This window comes from Takifugu flavidus, chromosome 8, assembly GCF_003711565.1.
Source record: "Takifugu flavidus isolate HTHZ2018 chromosome 8, ASM371156v2, whole genome shotgun sequence".
Taxonomy (NCBI): domain Eukaryota; kingdom Metazoa; phylum Chordata; class Actinopteri; order Tetraodontiformes; family Tetraodontidae; genus Takifugu; species Takifugu flavidus.
Genome location: NC_079527.1, coordinates 13,870,319 through 13,884,798, shown reverse-complemented (window position 1 = coordinate 13,884,798; position 14,480 = coordinate 13,870,319). Strand labels below are relative to the sequence as shown.

At 51.7% G+C, this 14,480-nt stretch overlaps 2 protein-coding genes across 3 annotated transcripts; one reads left to right on the top strand and one right to left on the bottom strand.

The window, feature by feature from the left end:
• Positions 1-10,069, top strand: LOC130529914 (semaphorin-3F-like). The gene is made up of 18 exons (XM_057040614.1): positions 1-412; positions 2,341-2,474; positions 5,133-5,293; positions 5,371-5,433; positions 5,516-5,635; positions 5,822-5,915; positions 6,437-6,556; positions 6,687-6,832; positions 7,026-7,140; positions 7,230-7,299; positions 7,423-7,567; positions 7,652-7,874; positions 7,948-8,036; positions 8,117-8,158; positions 8,239-8,396; positions 8,476-8,543; positions 8,620-8,747; positions 8,906-10,069. The coding sequence occupies exons 2-18, from the start codon at positions 2,366-2,368 to the stop codon at positions 9,287-9,289; spliced, it is 2,235 nt and encodes a 744-aa protein (XP_056896594.1). The 5' UTR covers positions 1-412; positions 2,341-2,365; the 3' UTR covers positions 9,290-10,069.
• On the bottom strand, positions 9,818-14,468 carry LOC130529929 (actin nucleation-promoting factor WAS-like). 2 transcript variants are annotated; one of them, XM_057040656.1, is made up of 11 exons: positions 14,185-14,468; positions 13,310-13,450; positions 13,128-13,214; positions 12,952-13,048; positions 12,245-12,274; positions 12,133-12,168; positions 11,852-12,041; positions 11,604-11,779; positions 10,813-11,420; positions 10,305-10,416; positions 9,818-10,212 (listed from the first exon to the last, which is right to left on the bottom strand). In XM_057040656.1, the coding sequence occupies exons 1-11, from the start codon at positions 14,284-14,286 to the stop codon at positions 10,154-10,156; spliced, it is 1,638 nt and encodes a 545-aa protein (XP_056896636.1). In that variant the 5' UTR covers positions 14,287-14,468; the 3' UTR covers positions 9,818-10,153. The 2 variants fall into 2 exon arrangements, with proteins under 2 accessions (XP_056896636.1, XP_056896637.1); XM_057040657.1 differs by having other exon boundaries at positions 14,192-14,360.
• Between the last annotated feature and the right edge of the window lie 12 nt (positions 14,469-14,480).

Sequence of the window (14,480 nt, the reverse complement as noted above, 5' to 3'; positions counted from 1 at the left end):
GTGGGCCAACAGGAGAGGAGGGCTTGGTGGGGGCAGAACAGAAGGGAGAGGACAGCAGGGCGGACGGGGATCCCAACACCTGCACCTGGTCTCCTGATTCAGCCCCCCAACTCTAAAACGATCAGTGGATTCTGGTCACATGACGCGGACGGTCGCTCCCACCGATGCGTAAAGTTCTCCTTCATTTCCAACAGAGGGGCGAGCAGGAGTCAGCTGTGCGTGTGTTTCACGGTTGATTAGGAAGAATTGTCAGAACAGGCGGACTCTCTGATTCCCGCGGAGCGTCGCTCGGGGGGGGGACCTGTTCCAAATCCGGCTCCGAGGCGCAGGAACGCGGGGAAGGCAGCGGTAACATCCCGCAAGTTCTTGGATCCCGGAGGCGTATCGGGGACCGAAAAGTCCCGTTTCAAAGGTAGGGCTTTTAACTTGCTGCTGGTTTAACTTTTAACTGGGCTGGTTACTCTGTAGCTTCGGCTGAGCGACACAAGTGTCCACATTTGTTCAGCTCCTATTTCTGGATGTTGAGTTCACAGGTAAGCGCGCGCTCCCGGGGAAAAAAAGGACCCGTTTTTGAAATCCTGTAATTATTTTTTCTTAAGGGGAATCATATGTCATTACAGCTGAGCTCTAGTCTGTCCTGCTGGCACCACCCAGTCCAGAAAACCAGTAGAAATCTGTCATTCAGATAGTCATGCTGTGGTTCCTGGAGCTCCACAGGCACCTTCTAACAACCCATTTTAGTTCCTGTTTGGCGTCTCTTTTACCTCCATTCTTCTCCACGAAAACACTGTGATGTTTTACATTTAAATGATGAACAGGGGGACTTAAAATGTCTTAATTAGCTGTTTTTCCTGCTGTAATAATAAGCTGTGATAAAAATAGTCCTTTGTTTTCATGGAGGGGGGATAATGCTGTGAAAAGCCCGAGTTTGTTCATGGTTATCAGCTTGATCTCCTGGTGCTTATGTGTTATTAACAGTGAATATACAGTGTTTGATTGGAGGAACGGCGCTCAATCCTCCCTGCAGGCGGATTCGTGGTGCGAGCGTGATTGCCAGCATTCCTGCGAGGTGTTCGAACTGTAGCAGCAGCGATTTGCTGAAATGTGGTCAACGTGTGTTCGAAATCTCTCCGGTTCTTTGGCAGGAATACGACTCCCATTTCAGGGCCGGTCCCTCACGTCACCGGAGGCGACGTGGATGCCCCGAGGAGAAAAAAGGACAGAAAAGCCCGTGGGATGGCTTATCGCCTGAGCCAAGCACACCTTCAGGGAGACAATTTAATGGATGTTGTGGACTCAGCTTTTAGTATTCATAATTTATATGAGATCCTCTCCGGCAAAGTGCAGATGCATAATGAATGCCTGAGTTAAGGTCCAACAGTTAGGCCACGTTTCAACACCCCTAAACTGTCAGGAATCGTTTCGGCGAGGGCTACCTGCGTCTTTGAACTGTCAGGTGCTTCACTCGTCGGCTCCTCCAAGCGTGTTGATGGGCTTTCTTGAGCGGCGCCGGGGGGGGAAAGAATCTCTGAAGGGCGTCGGAGCTTTGTTGGGTTTTCCAGGAAAATCAGGACCGAATCATGTATATTTAAAGGAATACGTCATGAAACGTCTCCAGTCATCCTGGCTGAATATCTGTGAATCCCTAAAACACTTGTGAGGTCCGGGAGGTGAACAACCGTCCAGCCGAATCGGATCAAACGGCGGAGAAAAGGAGCTCTGAACTGGCGGCGGTTGTCTCATTCCCGGACACAGACTCTGTCCCGACGCCATCCCGGCGGCCTGAGCGGTCACAGTTAGCAGCTGTTAGCTGGAGCTGGGATCACCTTTGCACTCCGCCGGCAACATCCCGCAGCTGTCGCACGTCGGGGCAGGACACACGCCAAGGTGAACGCCTGCGCCCGACATCGTGACGTCGGGAAATCACGATATTTCCAGATGAGGACGTAGCAACAAGCGGGAAACCCGTCGACGTGCGACAACGGACGCGAGGCTGCGCCCGTGCGAAGGAATGTAAACACCGAGGAGAAGGAAGAGAAGAAGACTTCGCTGTGTTTCCACTCAGCATTGTGCAGTCTGCACACATACCTCACCACAGTAACACTTTAAATAAATAATAAGCCCGTCATATTTTCCAGAGCAGGTGTGAAGTTTCGGACGCGGATCTCTGCTGCCAAACTATACGTCTCGGCTCAGAAGGCCGCAGGCCAAACTTCTGATGAGGGAGATCAGAGAAAGACGGAGCGTCTCGCCTGTCTTTCTCTCTTTTTATGTCTCATATTTCTCATGGGGCACTCTGTAATAATAGTCCATTCCTCTGCTTTCTTTTTTCCCGTCCAGATTTAGATCTCTGCGGGCTACCTGCATGACTGTTGCCATGACAGCATCTGGAGCCCAGCTCCTCCTGTTGGCCTTGTGTGCCTGCCGAGGTTCGACCCTGCAGTCTGCCCCGCGGGTTCGCCTCCCCTTCAAAGGTGAGCTCGCACGGATCGGCCCGGAACGACTCCCCGACGCCTTCCTCCGGCTTTTGCCCGCCTTTCCCACCGAGCGGCGGTTGTGTTTCCTCTTTTTCGCGTATGTAAAGACGGCATTTCCTGCCGCATGTCAAACAGCGCAGCACTGGGAACAAAAGGTGGATATTACGTGTGTTTGGGTAACCGGTGAAAGAAAAAAAAACCCTCTCCCCACACCCAGAATCTGACACACACCATGATCTGGCCCGTTTTATGGCCGACACGATGACACAAAGAGGAAACATCTGAAATCTGATCACAAGTCTGAAAATGACATCCGAGAACGGGATGTAGCTTTTGAACCGGGAGGAGTGTTTAAAAGGTTTTTTTTTGGGGAGCCCGGGGGGGTTTTCCTGAGCTGTTGTCCTCATTAAATGCAGACATTCAGCACACAAACACGCGCACGGGCGCTTTGATGGCGACAATGCTCAGATGATTACTGTTATTTTGCCCTTTCTGCGGTGTTTTCACATCAAGCGCTCACGAACACACCTGACTTATACCTGCGGGTAAGAATTACAGGTGTGACTCAGATTTACGGCGTGGCTTCACAGCGGAGATGAGGCCACGTAGGTCAGGTCCAGGCAGCGTTAACAGTGGAGGCGGCGTTTGTTTTGTCATCTTTGGCGCTGCTCAGCCCGAAACATCGGGGACATCTGAAGAAGATTATAGAGCTCTGGTTGATGGCAGCGGGATCTTCGCGCTCCGAGCTGACTCCGCAGGATGGAAAACAGCTGCCGCCTGTTCGGGAGAGTTCCATTAGAGGCCTCGGAGAGTTTTTATAAGAATTTCAAGAGAAATCCGATTTCTGTAAACAGCTTACGTGCTTTCCTGCGGCTCTGGTCGCACAGGTTTGGTCTTGAACTCGATGTTGTTCTTCCCCGAGAAGCAGGAATTCATATCTGAGGGCTCTCCGGGAAAAAAAGTCACGTACAGAAACTTGTTGGGAAGAGCAGGGAGTGTTGCAGGTTTGCCGCCCTCCCCTCTAATACCTCATAAACAGGCTGAGAGTCGGATTTACTCCCCCAAGTGTTTTCTGCTACTCTGCGGATTTATTGTTCATTGTTCCTGACACCGAGCCCCTTTGTTCTGCGCGGCGCCTGTGGAGGAGGTTTCAGGGTTGCCGGGGGACATGTGACTCCTGCGAGCGAATGGCGGTCAGAGGAAAAGAGCCGGCGCATTGTTTCCACTGAAGCTGTGTCAGTTCAAAGGAACTGGCTGCATCTTCTCTGACGGGCCCGACAGCAGAACGTGCGGCGTGACCGGGACGTGTCCGGAGGATCCAAGGCCGCCGCTGCGGCGTCGCCGGTTCGCTCACGCTTGGGCCTGAACGGCGTTAATGGCAATAAGTGTTCAGGCTGTAACAGGAGAGGCTGTGACTGCGTGTCCTTCCCAGTGTTTCCCTATTAATGTGAGAATGTTGTCAGGGGATAAGTGTTAGCTGAATGTTTACCAGATGATGGCGGTACATTGTTTGCTATTTTTGGAGGATGGATGTAGGGGTGTGGCGTGTCTACATTTAGCCTGTCCAGTGAATCCAGTATGGCCCAGTGGAGCCCGGCCAGAGGATTGTTATCCTTTGTTTACCTCTCAGGAACAGAAGCGGACCTCATCCCACCTCTAGGATGCCGCCTCGGTCTTCCCGGAGATCCGATTGCATTTTTAGCTTATTTGAGTGGCACCTTGGCCGCATCCTGTTAAGGTTGACCTCAGGAGGAAGATGGCCGCCGCTTTGATGTAAATAAAGATTTGGGCTTCCTTCTGAATCCCCCGTAAGCCGGCTCCCAAGGGTCACTGCGAACATTTGTCGGGATGTAAGCCCGGCGTCTTTACCAGGCCCATCTTGTGCTCCATGGGAAGTGTCAGTGGGGCCCCTGAATGCATCACCGTGTTGTAAATAATGACTACAGGTCAGTGTGTGCAGAGGGTAAACTATGCTAACAATGCTAACGTGCTATTTTGTGCGTTGTACGTTATCTCACGCAGCGCTCCAATTCTTGACGTATTGGTGATCTGTAAAGAGTTTCAGGTGACAGGGCCCCACATGTGCAGCCCAGGTGGTCCAAGTCTTTCGCATCCCGTGTGCGTGCATGTGTGTGATGCAATGACCTGTCAGATGAAAAGAATAAAAGCAGTGTCGGGCAGAGCGCAGCAGATGAAAACGGTCCAATCAAAGCATTCAGGGGAGCACAATAATAAAAGCGGCAACATTTTCCACGCCGGCGTGTCTTAACAGGCCACGCTCTGCTGAACACAATCCAGATCTTAAGAATTAGCTCCCCGTTCCACTGACCGTGTTTCCCGGGGGACCTTTTTTTTTTCTCGTCTTCGCTCCACACCCTGCGCGGCCTCAAACCCAATCGGACGGCCAGGAGGCATGAAAAATTCAGATCTTAAAAGCAAATATGCTCCTTAAAAATGCTCCAAGTTGAGTCATATTTAATCAGCGGCACACATTTTTAAGAGGACCGGTGAGAACACTGTTGTTCGAGGGACCGGGAGGAGTTCGTCCAGCCGGTGGTGAAACATGTTCAACGCAAAAACCGAAGGAGAACATGTGTAAAAGTGGCCTCTGCTCCCTCTGCTGTTTTCCATGGCGCTGCGTCTGTTCCCCCCCAGAGCTGACGGATACAAAGACGGCGCGACCCTTCAGTTTCTCCTTCAACACCAGCGACTATCGCATCCTCCTGATGGACCAGGACCAGGGTCGGCTGTACCTCGGCAGCAGGGAGTACCTGGTCGCTTTGGACATGCACAACGTGAACAAGGAGCCGCTCATAGTGCGTAGAACCTCCCCCAGCTCTCTTAAATCGGGCCTGTTGTCTCCCCCTGACCCTAAACTCTGTTGAAACCCCAGATTCACTGGCCGGCGTCCGCCAAGAGAAAAGGGGAGTGCCAGATGACAGGAAAGGGACGACAGGTGGGCGCGGTTGTTTACATCCTGCTCTTTCAGAACCTCTCGCCGTCACGGACGACTCAATGATGAACTCCTCTCCCTGCAGGGGGAATGTGCCAACTTTGTTCGCTTGATAGAACCCTGGAACCGCACCCACCTCTACACCTGTGGGACGGGGGCGTATCAGCCGATCTGCACGTTCATCAACAGAGGCTGGAGGGCAGAGGTGAGAATCTAGATGTGGGATCCATGGGGGGGGGGGGGGGGGGGTTCCCTCTGTTCTAGGACTGAAAAGTCTGGCCCTGATAAATATTTCAGGGCTATAAACTGGGCCACTGGTTTGTTTATGGTTCCGCCTCGCTCCCATGTGACGTTTAAGCGCCCTACTTCTGTGCGTCCTCTCCCTCTGCAGGACTACCTGTTCAGGCTGGTCCCTGGCTTTGTGGAATCAGGGAAGGGAAAATGTTCCTACGATCCCAAACAGGAGAACATTGCAGTTCTGCTCAGTAAGATACAGTTGTGGTTTTAAATGTACCTCAGGATTAACCTTCTAATTATCCTTCTAATTATTCTAGTAATTGTCTGGTTGATTGATTTTATGTCATGAACATTACATTATATGTTTTGATATTAGGACTAAAGAATCAAATTTCTTTTAAAATTCCAATAAAATTCTTCAAACACAAACAAGGAAAAAGTAATAAAACGATCTCAAACTTTGATAAAAGGAGCTAAAACACCGGAGAGCTGGAGGGTCCTGATCCAGTCTTCGAGGGCCAAAATCCAGCCGGGATTTCTCTCATACCAGGTAAGCAAGTGTTCACCTGGGATCCAACGTAGGGACGGGCAGGACAAAAAACCCGGCTGGATTTCGGCCCTGGAGGACTGGATCTGGACACCCCCTTAGAGAATGTACAGAATACTACAGGAGGACTTTTGTAACGTTTAATTGAGGGATCAAGCTGGATCATTCAAAGGCAGAGGTCAAAGGTTAGGTCAAACAAACATGGCTACCTGTGCCCTCCAGACGGGAACCTGTACGCTGGCGTCCACATCGACTTCATGAGCACGGACGCGGCTCTGTTCAGGACGATGGGAGGCAGGACGGCCATCAGGACGGAGCAGTACGACTCCAGGTGGCTCAACGGTGAGTGGGCGCAGGCGCACGGGGGCAGTTACAGGTCGGGGGCAGTTACAGGTCGGGGCACCTCTGCTTTTATTTGCCTCCCACCGGCCTGAAACGGCGCCGCCGCTCGTGTGTGTTTTGGCCCCCGCAGAGCCCGTGTTCGTGCAGATCCAGCAGATCCCCGACAGCGCAGAAAGAAACGACGACAAACTTTACTTCTTCTTCCGTGAGAAGAGCCTGGACTCCAGCGGGGGGGCGAGCCCCAGCATTTTAGCCCGGGTGGGCCGGGTGTGCCTGGTGAGTCGGGCTCGTTAAAATTGCATGTGGAAACATACAGCGGGGGCGGCTTTTTAGGCTTTTAGTGTTGCATCTTGTCCCAAAGTCATTTTTCTCCGGCGATATCCCACCATCTGAGTTTGAACATACCTGCTAACGTGGAGATACGGCGCCGCTGGAATTGAGCCCTAACCTCATTTCCTCCCCTGTCCAGAATGATGAAGGAGGCCAGAAATCCCTGGTGAACCGCTGGACCACGTTCCTGAAGGCTCGCCTTATCTGCTCGGTGATCGGAGAGGATGGAGTGGAGACGCGCTTTGATGAACTGAGTGAGGCGGCGGCGGAATGAGGGCCCAGTTCAAATGGATTTTAATTCCGGGCGCTTTCATTATTGATTCCTCGCCGCCCTTTCTTTCAGGAGACGTCTTTATTCAGCCCACGCAGGACGAGCGCAACCCGCTGGTGTACGCCGTCTTCACCACGGCGGGGTAACACTTTCCACTGTAGACCTTTTAATAGCACCCGTGTTTGCACTTTCCCGACCACGCTGCTGATGCAAAACTTGCTTTTAAAATCGGGATGTTTGACTCTCGCTGTCCGTTTCTTCCAAGCTCCGTTTTCAAGGGCTCGGCCGTCTGCGTGTACTCGATGGCCGACATCCGCAACGTCTTCAACGGACCCTTTGCCCATAAACATGGTCATAACTACCAGTGGACAGAATACACTGGCAAAATTCCCTACCCGCGTCCTGGAACGGTACTTCCCTCTCATTTATCTCCAAATCGGTGCCATAAAAGGAATCTAAGCCCTAAACCCCGCCCTCTCTCCCTTCCCATCCAGTGTCCCGGAGGAACCTTCACTCCTGGCATCCCTTCTTCCAAGAGCTTTTCAGACGAGGCTGTGAACTTCATCAGGTCTCATCCCCTCATGTTCCATCCGGTTTATCCCACCCACCGTCGCCCCCTGGTGGTGAGAACAGGTGTGGACTACCGCTTCACGGCCCTGGTGGTGGACCAGGTCGATGCGGTGGATGGACGCTACGAGGTGCTCTTCCTGGGAACAGGTGAGGCACCTGCAGGTGTGGGGACGAGCAAGAAGATGTGTGCAATCGTGACATTTGATCTTCCCCTCTTCAGATCAAGGGACTGTCCAGAAAGTTATCGTTTTGCCCAAAGATCCAACGACCATGGAGGAACTGACACTAGAGGAAGTGGAGGTCTTCCGGGTATGTGCATTTATAAAAATGCTGCACTGAAAGACGTATTTAAGAAAACCATCATCATTGTGCTATCCATTCATTCTCAGTCCAAAGCTGCGGTTAAAACCATGAAGATTTCCTCTAAACGGGTGAGAACCTTCCCCTCCTTCGCTCTCCGGTGCGCCTCTGCCTGTAGCCACCCTGACTGGGTTCGGTTCTGTCCCCTCAGCAACAGCTCTACGTGTCCTCGGACGCCGGGCTGACTCAGGTGTCCCTGCACCGCTGCAGCGTCTACGGCAGAGCCTGCTCCGACTGTTGCCTGGCCCGGGACCCCTACTGCGCCTGGGACGGGGAGAGCTGCTCGGCCTTCACTCCCTCCACCAAGAGGTCGGGGCCGCCCCGCCACGCTCACCCGCTCGCGGGGCGGCCCCGACCTCTTGGGGTGACGCTGTGATCTTTGTTGCAGGAGGAGCAGGAGGCAGGACGTCAGACACGGCGACCCGCTGCGGCAGTGCCGAGGCTTCAACGCCAAAGGTGCGGCGTCCCCCCCCGTGTCGCACGCCTGCTTTTTCTTTGCGCGGTGGCGTCATCTGTCTGTGTTTGTGCGCAGTGGAGAAGCGCCTGAGAGAAACGGTGCAGTTCGGCGTGGAGGGCAGCAGCACCTTCCTGGAGTGTCAGCCCCGGTCCCCTCAGGCCTCCGTCAAGTGGCTCTTCCAGGGGGAAGGAAAGAGGAAGCTGGTGGGGCAACTTTCAATAACTCGAAGTGCTTGAATCCATGTTTGTTTTGTTTTTACTTATTGTTTTCGAATGTCTCTACGTGCCCGTGTGACGCGCTAATTAAAGCTTTGCGGAGATGAGTCGGTTGTGTTTTGGTCACGTCTGTTCTCGTCCCGCAGCTCAGCCGTGCTGGCGGCGTCCTGAAGACGGACCACGGGATCCTCCTCAAGTCTCTCAACCAATCAGACGCTGGCCTCTATCACTGCCTCGCCACGGAGAACAACTTCAAACACACCGTGGCTCGCGTGGCGCTGCGCGTCCTGGACCGAGACATCGTCCTGGCTCTCACCGCTCAAGACGACGAGGACGAGGAGACCAAAACCCACCAGCCGGGTCCGTACGCGCAGCCGTCCGTGGCCTCCACGCCCGTCCCACCTGAGATTAGACTGATCAACCAGTACTGCCAGTCCTACTGGGACCAGCTCAGCCCCAAACCGCAGCATCAGCAGCGCAAGCGGACCAGCCGCAGGCACACAGAGAGCCAGGACCAGGGCCTCGGGTAGAGGCGGCGGGCCGCAGTCCGGTGCCACCGCCTGGACGCTGTTGCGGACTTTGACGTTCGACATGCATGTTGGTGTGTCACCTCCATTCGTTACCCAGGTGATGCTTTCATGCCGTTGCTAAAGTAACACATCTGTGGTTTGAGATCGGCCAAAAAACGTGCAAAAGGCCACAGATGTGCTACTTTCTCGCACCCCCCCAAACAGAAGTGTAATATATTGATTGTGAATATAATATATACGGTCATGATTTGGAGGTTCCGCTTGTGTTGTATGAAGAGTTTGTGATGAATGCAGATGTTGCAGGTGTTGCATGCGTATCTGTTGTACATGTGCTCCTGTGTGTGATGATGTAAGATGTGCTCTATTAAGCTAATTCCAGTGGATGTTGTCGTGTCGTCCCGTGCTCGTGAGTGTTGAAGACGTAAAGTAGCGTTCAGTGTTCTTCCAGTTATGCACTTTTTTGGGTGGTGGCATTCAAGGGAATTTGGGGGGTTTTTTTGCACAGATGTATGAGAAAATAATACAGGATTCTATTTTTTTGGTTTGCTTTTTTTTTTTTTAATTTACAGTGTTACAAAAATGGGAATGCAAGTGGTTCACATTGTTGATGTTCAGCATATATACTGTCTAAAAAAGGAACGAGGCACAGCTAACGAGATGCTTTTTCCAGCCAGAACCGCCCGTCACCTTCGTTGTGAGTTAACACGCTGCTGTCGTGCTGGTCAATCCCACACTGGAAATGTTCGTACAAATATATAAACGTTTCAGAATTCTCCTCCATCTTATTCATTACATACTGAATTATTTGTCCGCGTTTAACCGTCGACGCAGTTTCCTGGCGCCCGTAGCTAAAACCGGGCTCGATCAGTCGTCCCATTCGTCGTCGTCGTCGTCGTCGTCGCCGCCGTCGTCCTCGCTTTCATCTGAGAACGTGGACGACAATTCAGACATTGGCACTTCTTTTTTTTAAACTAAAAGGTCATTTTTGATAGTGTGTCATGGGAACAGAATTCACCAGAGGAGTGGATGACTTTACTCCGCTTGTTCATGACCATCATCAGTGCGCCGACGATCCCTTCGCTTGACTCCGCAGGTGCAGGCGGAGCCGCATCGGGAATGTCCGTCACCTGGAGCACATCAGGGCAGACATGCATTTATTCTTCCCACCAACACATCAGGAATCACAAAGGCTGGACACTCCAAAAACCTTAAGATTGTTTAAACTAAAGGTCACGTGGCTATGTGAGGCTGAGGAGGCGGGGCCTCTCTGTCTCCCTCTGGCGGTAGCCTGCTGTAAACACAAGCCCCGCCTCTGGGGATTTAGACTTGAAACTAGTTATTCTGGTATATTTCCTGGTTGTGGACACACCAGCTGTTTCCGTAAATGATGTCATCAGATCATCAACGTTTTAAAGTAATTAACGACTGTAAATATCAAACCCTGTGTTACTGTTTAAATCCAGTGTTGCTAGAATAGTGAAGTGTTGCTACAGTTCAAACATCAAATTTAGGAGGTTCCTTACATTTCTGAGTTTCTTTCCCAGTCGGATCTGGTCCAAAAGGGCTCCTCTGCCACCTCCTCCACCTCCTGATGAGGCCGGTGGCGGTGGGCCGCTAGAGGGAGGAGGAGGAGGAGGAAAATCTGTGGTTGGGGGAGGTGGAGGGGGAGGTGGAGGAGGAGGTGGAGGCCCACCACCACCAGGAGGAGGAGGAGGAGGTGGAGGCCCCCCGCCACCAGGAGGAGGAGGAGGTGGAGGCCCCCCGCCACCACCTCCTCCTATACCTCTGATGGGTGCAGATGGCACAGGTGGAGGCGGGAATCCCACAGAGCCATGTTGGCCAGATGGCGGTGGGGGAGGAGCCTGGTTGTAGGAGGAGGGAGGAGGGGGCTTTGATGAGAGTGTTGGTGGAGGTGGCGGCAGAGGACCGCTTCTGCCAGTGGGAGGAGGGGGGGGTGGCAGGCCTGCTCTCGATGGAGGCGGCTGATGGGGCAAGTTTCCACGAGGGGAATGGCCCGGGACAGGGGGCAGGGGTCCGAGGCGGCCTCGAGAAGGAGGAGGATTGGAAGAGGATCCTGGAACAGGGGGGAGAGGACCGTGTCTGCCAGGCGGAGGTGGCGGGGGTCCAGAAGCTGGGAGGAAATAACACAAAATAAGGAATCAGCATGCAGAACGTCAGCGAAACCTGGCGCGAACGTCTTCAAATAGAACATTCTCAGAAAGGAAATGGAAATAGCTCAAAAACACGCTGACGGGGTTTCGCCGAAGCGACGTGCCGCACCCTGGAGGCCAGAGTGATGCATTGTGGGTCTAACCTCTGTTCACCTCCCGTTTCACCGCCTCCATGCCTCCGGACTGCTCGATGACGTTGTAGATGAGCTGCGAGGTTTTCTCATCCCTCATCTCATCTTCGCTGATTCCAGCCTGGGACAGCAGCTTCCACAGGTCAGGGTCCAGGTTGTTGGGGTCCCAGCCGACATGTGTGACGTGTCTGGCGGCAAAAAGAGGCGTTGTCAGTCGACAGGAAGCGCTGCCTTCATTGTGGAAGAGCTCCGGCACTCACTTGAATCCACTGGGGGCGCCGATGTCGGCTTTAGACAGTTTAGAGGCCTTTTTCTTGCTTTTCTTGTCTTTCTTTCCTTTGCTGCCCAGGACCGAAGACGCGGTGGGTGCAGGCATGGAACGGTAGCGCGAGGACTGTATGTCCGGGTTTTGAATATCCACTGTAGCCACGTGAAAGGAACCTGGGGAGGCTGCGGTTGGAGACGCGAGAAAGACTTGTTGTTATTTGATTTAGGGCAACACTGTAAATGAAAGATAACCTGATGACAAGGGGTTACACACATTTTTCCGTTGGAAGTGCAGGCAAAGAACCTCTGCCTAAAAAGGGAGAAAGACAGTTTTAATATCAGTGTCTTCTATAGATGAGTATTTATTCTCTTTATTGCAGCTTTACCGTTGGGCGACAGGGGGCGCTGTTTCTTCTCTGTCGATAAAGAAGCGAGAGGAACCATTTTAGATGTCATATCTGATTTAGTGGCACGCTGTTTACTTTACTATTTAAATTCTGATTAAACATTGTGATAATTTGTCCTTATCAGGGCAACTGATTACAACTGATTAAAATAGTTTTCTAAACGTGTTATCTTAGAGAATAGCACAGCAACTTTCAGGGCAAGTTAATTCACAGAAAAATAAAACTAGAAGTAGTTTTAAAGGCATTTATAGGCAAAAAAAAAAAGTTCCCTTTCTTGATCACTTGTTTATTATTATATTTGACTGCAAAAACAAGGCAGGGAATCGACATTTGTGGTGCCTAATTTGACCAATACAAGATCAATTTAACATTAAACGCTGCTCGTTGGCCGGAGCTCTCACTATTATTTGATTTTAATTTTAGATTAAACCTCTGAATATTTAAGAGTCCTTTGGCACTGCTGCCGTTGCCAGGCAACCATGGCCACGTGTAAATGTTGAAGATGCAGTGGCAGCACACTGGTGTTGTTAATGTAGAGCCGCTTGTCTCTCAACGGGAGGCCAACTGGCTTAATGAGGACTAAAAGTGTGTGTTGATTTTTGCAAACACTTCATGAGCTATGTTGTCACGCCGTTCCTACTGGCTCCCAAACACACACGAACAAGACCTGCGATGGCCTCACTGACCTTGCCGGTTGAGCCTTTGGTTTATTTTTTCCGTGACAGCATTTTGGAAGATTTCTGCCTCCTGCGGCGCAGCAAAGTTCAGTCCAACCTGACAGTCCTGCGTTAAAGGGGAGGAGCAGCGTTACACAACGACCGGCGTCGTGACACCAGTTCACGGCGTGAAGGCGTCTGCTTACATCAGCAGCAAAGGTGTGGAAGTAGGGCTTCGGCGAGGAGTAGACGAGCTGGTTGTAGAGCTCCTGCTCCCACACGAGCCTCCCCGCCTGCGGACAGCCGGGGTTAATACACAGAATGTCTCTGGCCCTTCGTGCAACTCTGTCTGTGCATTTTAATGTGGCGGCAGAGTCTGAGGGGTCACCTTGAGATCAAACATCCGTAAGAAGTAGGAGCGCTGAGGATTATCTTTGACGAAGCACACCACGCCGGTGTGCTGCAGGCTCCAGGAGGAGGGGCTGTGAGGCAAAGCCATGTAGAGCTGGGCCACTGCGGAGGCCATCGACTTAAACACACACACACACACACACACACACACCTTCATAAAACATCCAATACAACCGTTCCATCAGTGGTGCAGCTGATGGTAGAGCTGGTTGGCAAACTGGTTTTTGCGAGCTTGAAACAAACACCGCTGCTGGTTTAGAGTCAACAACAGCGTCCGGGCACCAGACGGAAGAGACAGCTCAGCCGCCATTTCCTGTTAACAGCAACCTCCTTCCTCTCTGATGACTTCACGTCAGCGACTTATTAGAAAATGTATTTGAAACAACCTGCCAGGGGCAGAGAAAACCCAGAAGGAATCCGTACTGGGAGATAAATATGCAGAGTAATACAGAATATCAGTGATCTGCAATTAAGTGTTAAGATTTACTGACTCCAGTATGTGTATTAGTCACATAATTAGACAAGTTAACCTGTAAATAATAACAGAGAATTCTGGGGGTGTTGATAACCTTAATAAAAACCTAAAATTCAAGTTTTAAACAGTTCTAAGCCTCTAAGTTCTAAACCAGATGTGGTTGAGCCGACAAAACTTTTTGTAAATATAAAGTACTCTGATTCTGATTCTCTGATTCTAGCGCCTTTAAAAGTGAAGCAAGTAGAGCGGCTTATCGTTTACTCGTAAAGTTCTGCTGGTGCAGAGAGCACAATAACCAGTTTAGTTTTGGATTTCAGTTAGAAATGAGGATGTTGAGAGCAGCACGGAAGAATCTGCCCCCTCCCATCAGAACTTACAGCACACCTTCTGCCCAACAGCTCCTCCAGCTTCTCGTTCTCCTGCGGCCTCAGCAGAGAGCTGGAGAGGCCCTCCGCCTTCGACTTGGATCCACGGCTCATGGCCTCTCACTGACTTAGATTAAAAGCTGCTCTTGCGGCATCAGAGACGTTTCTGGTCTTCGGGGTCCGTAAGCGTCAAACTCGACAGTCCAGGAAGTTTCTCTTCTCTTCTGCTCCGTCAGAACAGGAAACAGCCAGCTCCACTTCTCTAACACCCACTTTTCTTCTTTCTCTCAGACGCAGAGCAGAAACCG

Bases quoted from the DNA above. Each gene is read 5' to 3' on its own strand.
- LOC130529914 (XM_057040614.1), top strand. From the start codon at position 2,366: ATGACTGTTGCCATGACAGCATCTGGAGCCCAGCTCCTCCTGTTGGCC. The intron at 5,636-5,821 runs GTGAGAATCTAG...CTCCCTCTGCAG, and splicing joins ACAGAGGCTGGAGGGCAGAG to GACTACCTGTTCAGGCTGGT. The intron at 8,544-8,619 runs GTGCGGCGTCCC...GTTTGTGCGCAG, and splicing joins CCGAGGCTTCAACGCCAAAG to TGGAGAAGCGCCTGAGAGAA.
- LOC130529929 (XM_057040656.1), bottom strand. From the start codon at position 14,286: ATGAGCCGTGGATCCAAGTCGAAGGCGGAGGGCCTCTCCAGCTCTCTG. The intron at 13,451-14,184 runs GTAAGTTCTGAT...TGTGTGTTTAAG, and splicing joins TGTTGGGCAGAAGGTGTGCT to TCGATGGCCTCCGCAGTGGC. The intron at 13,049-13,127 runs GTAAGCAGACGC...CCTTTAACGCAG, and splicing joins TCCACACCTTTGCTGCTGAT to GACTGTCAGGTTGGACTGAA.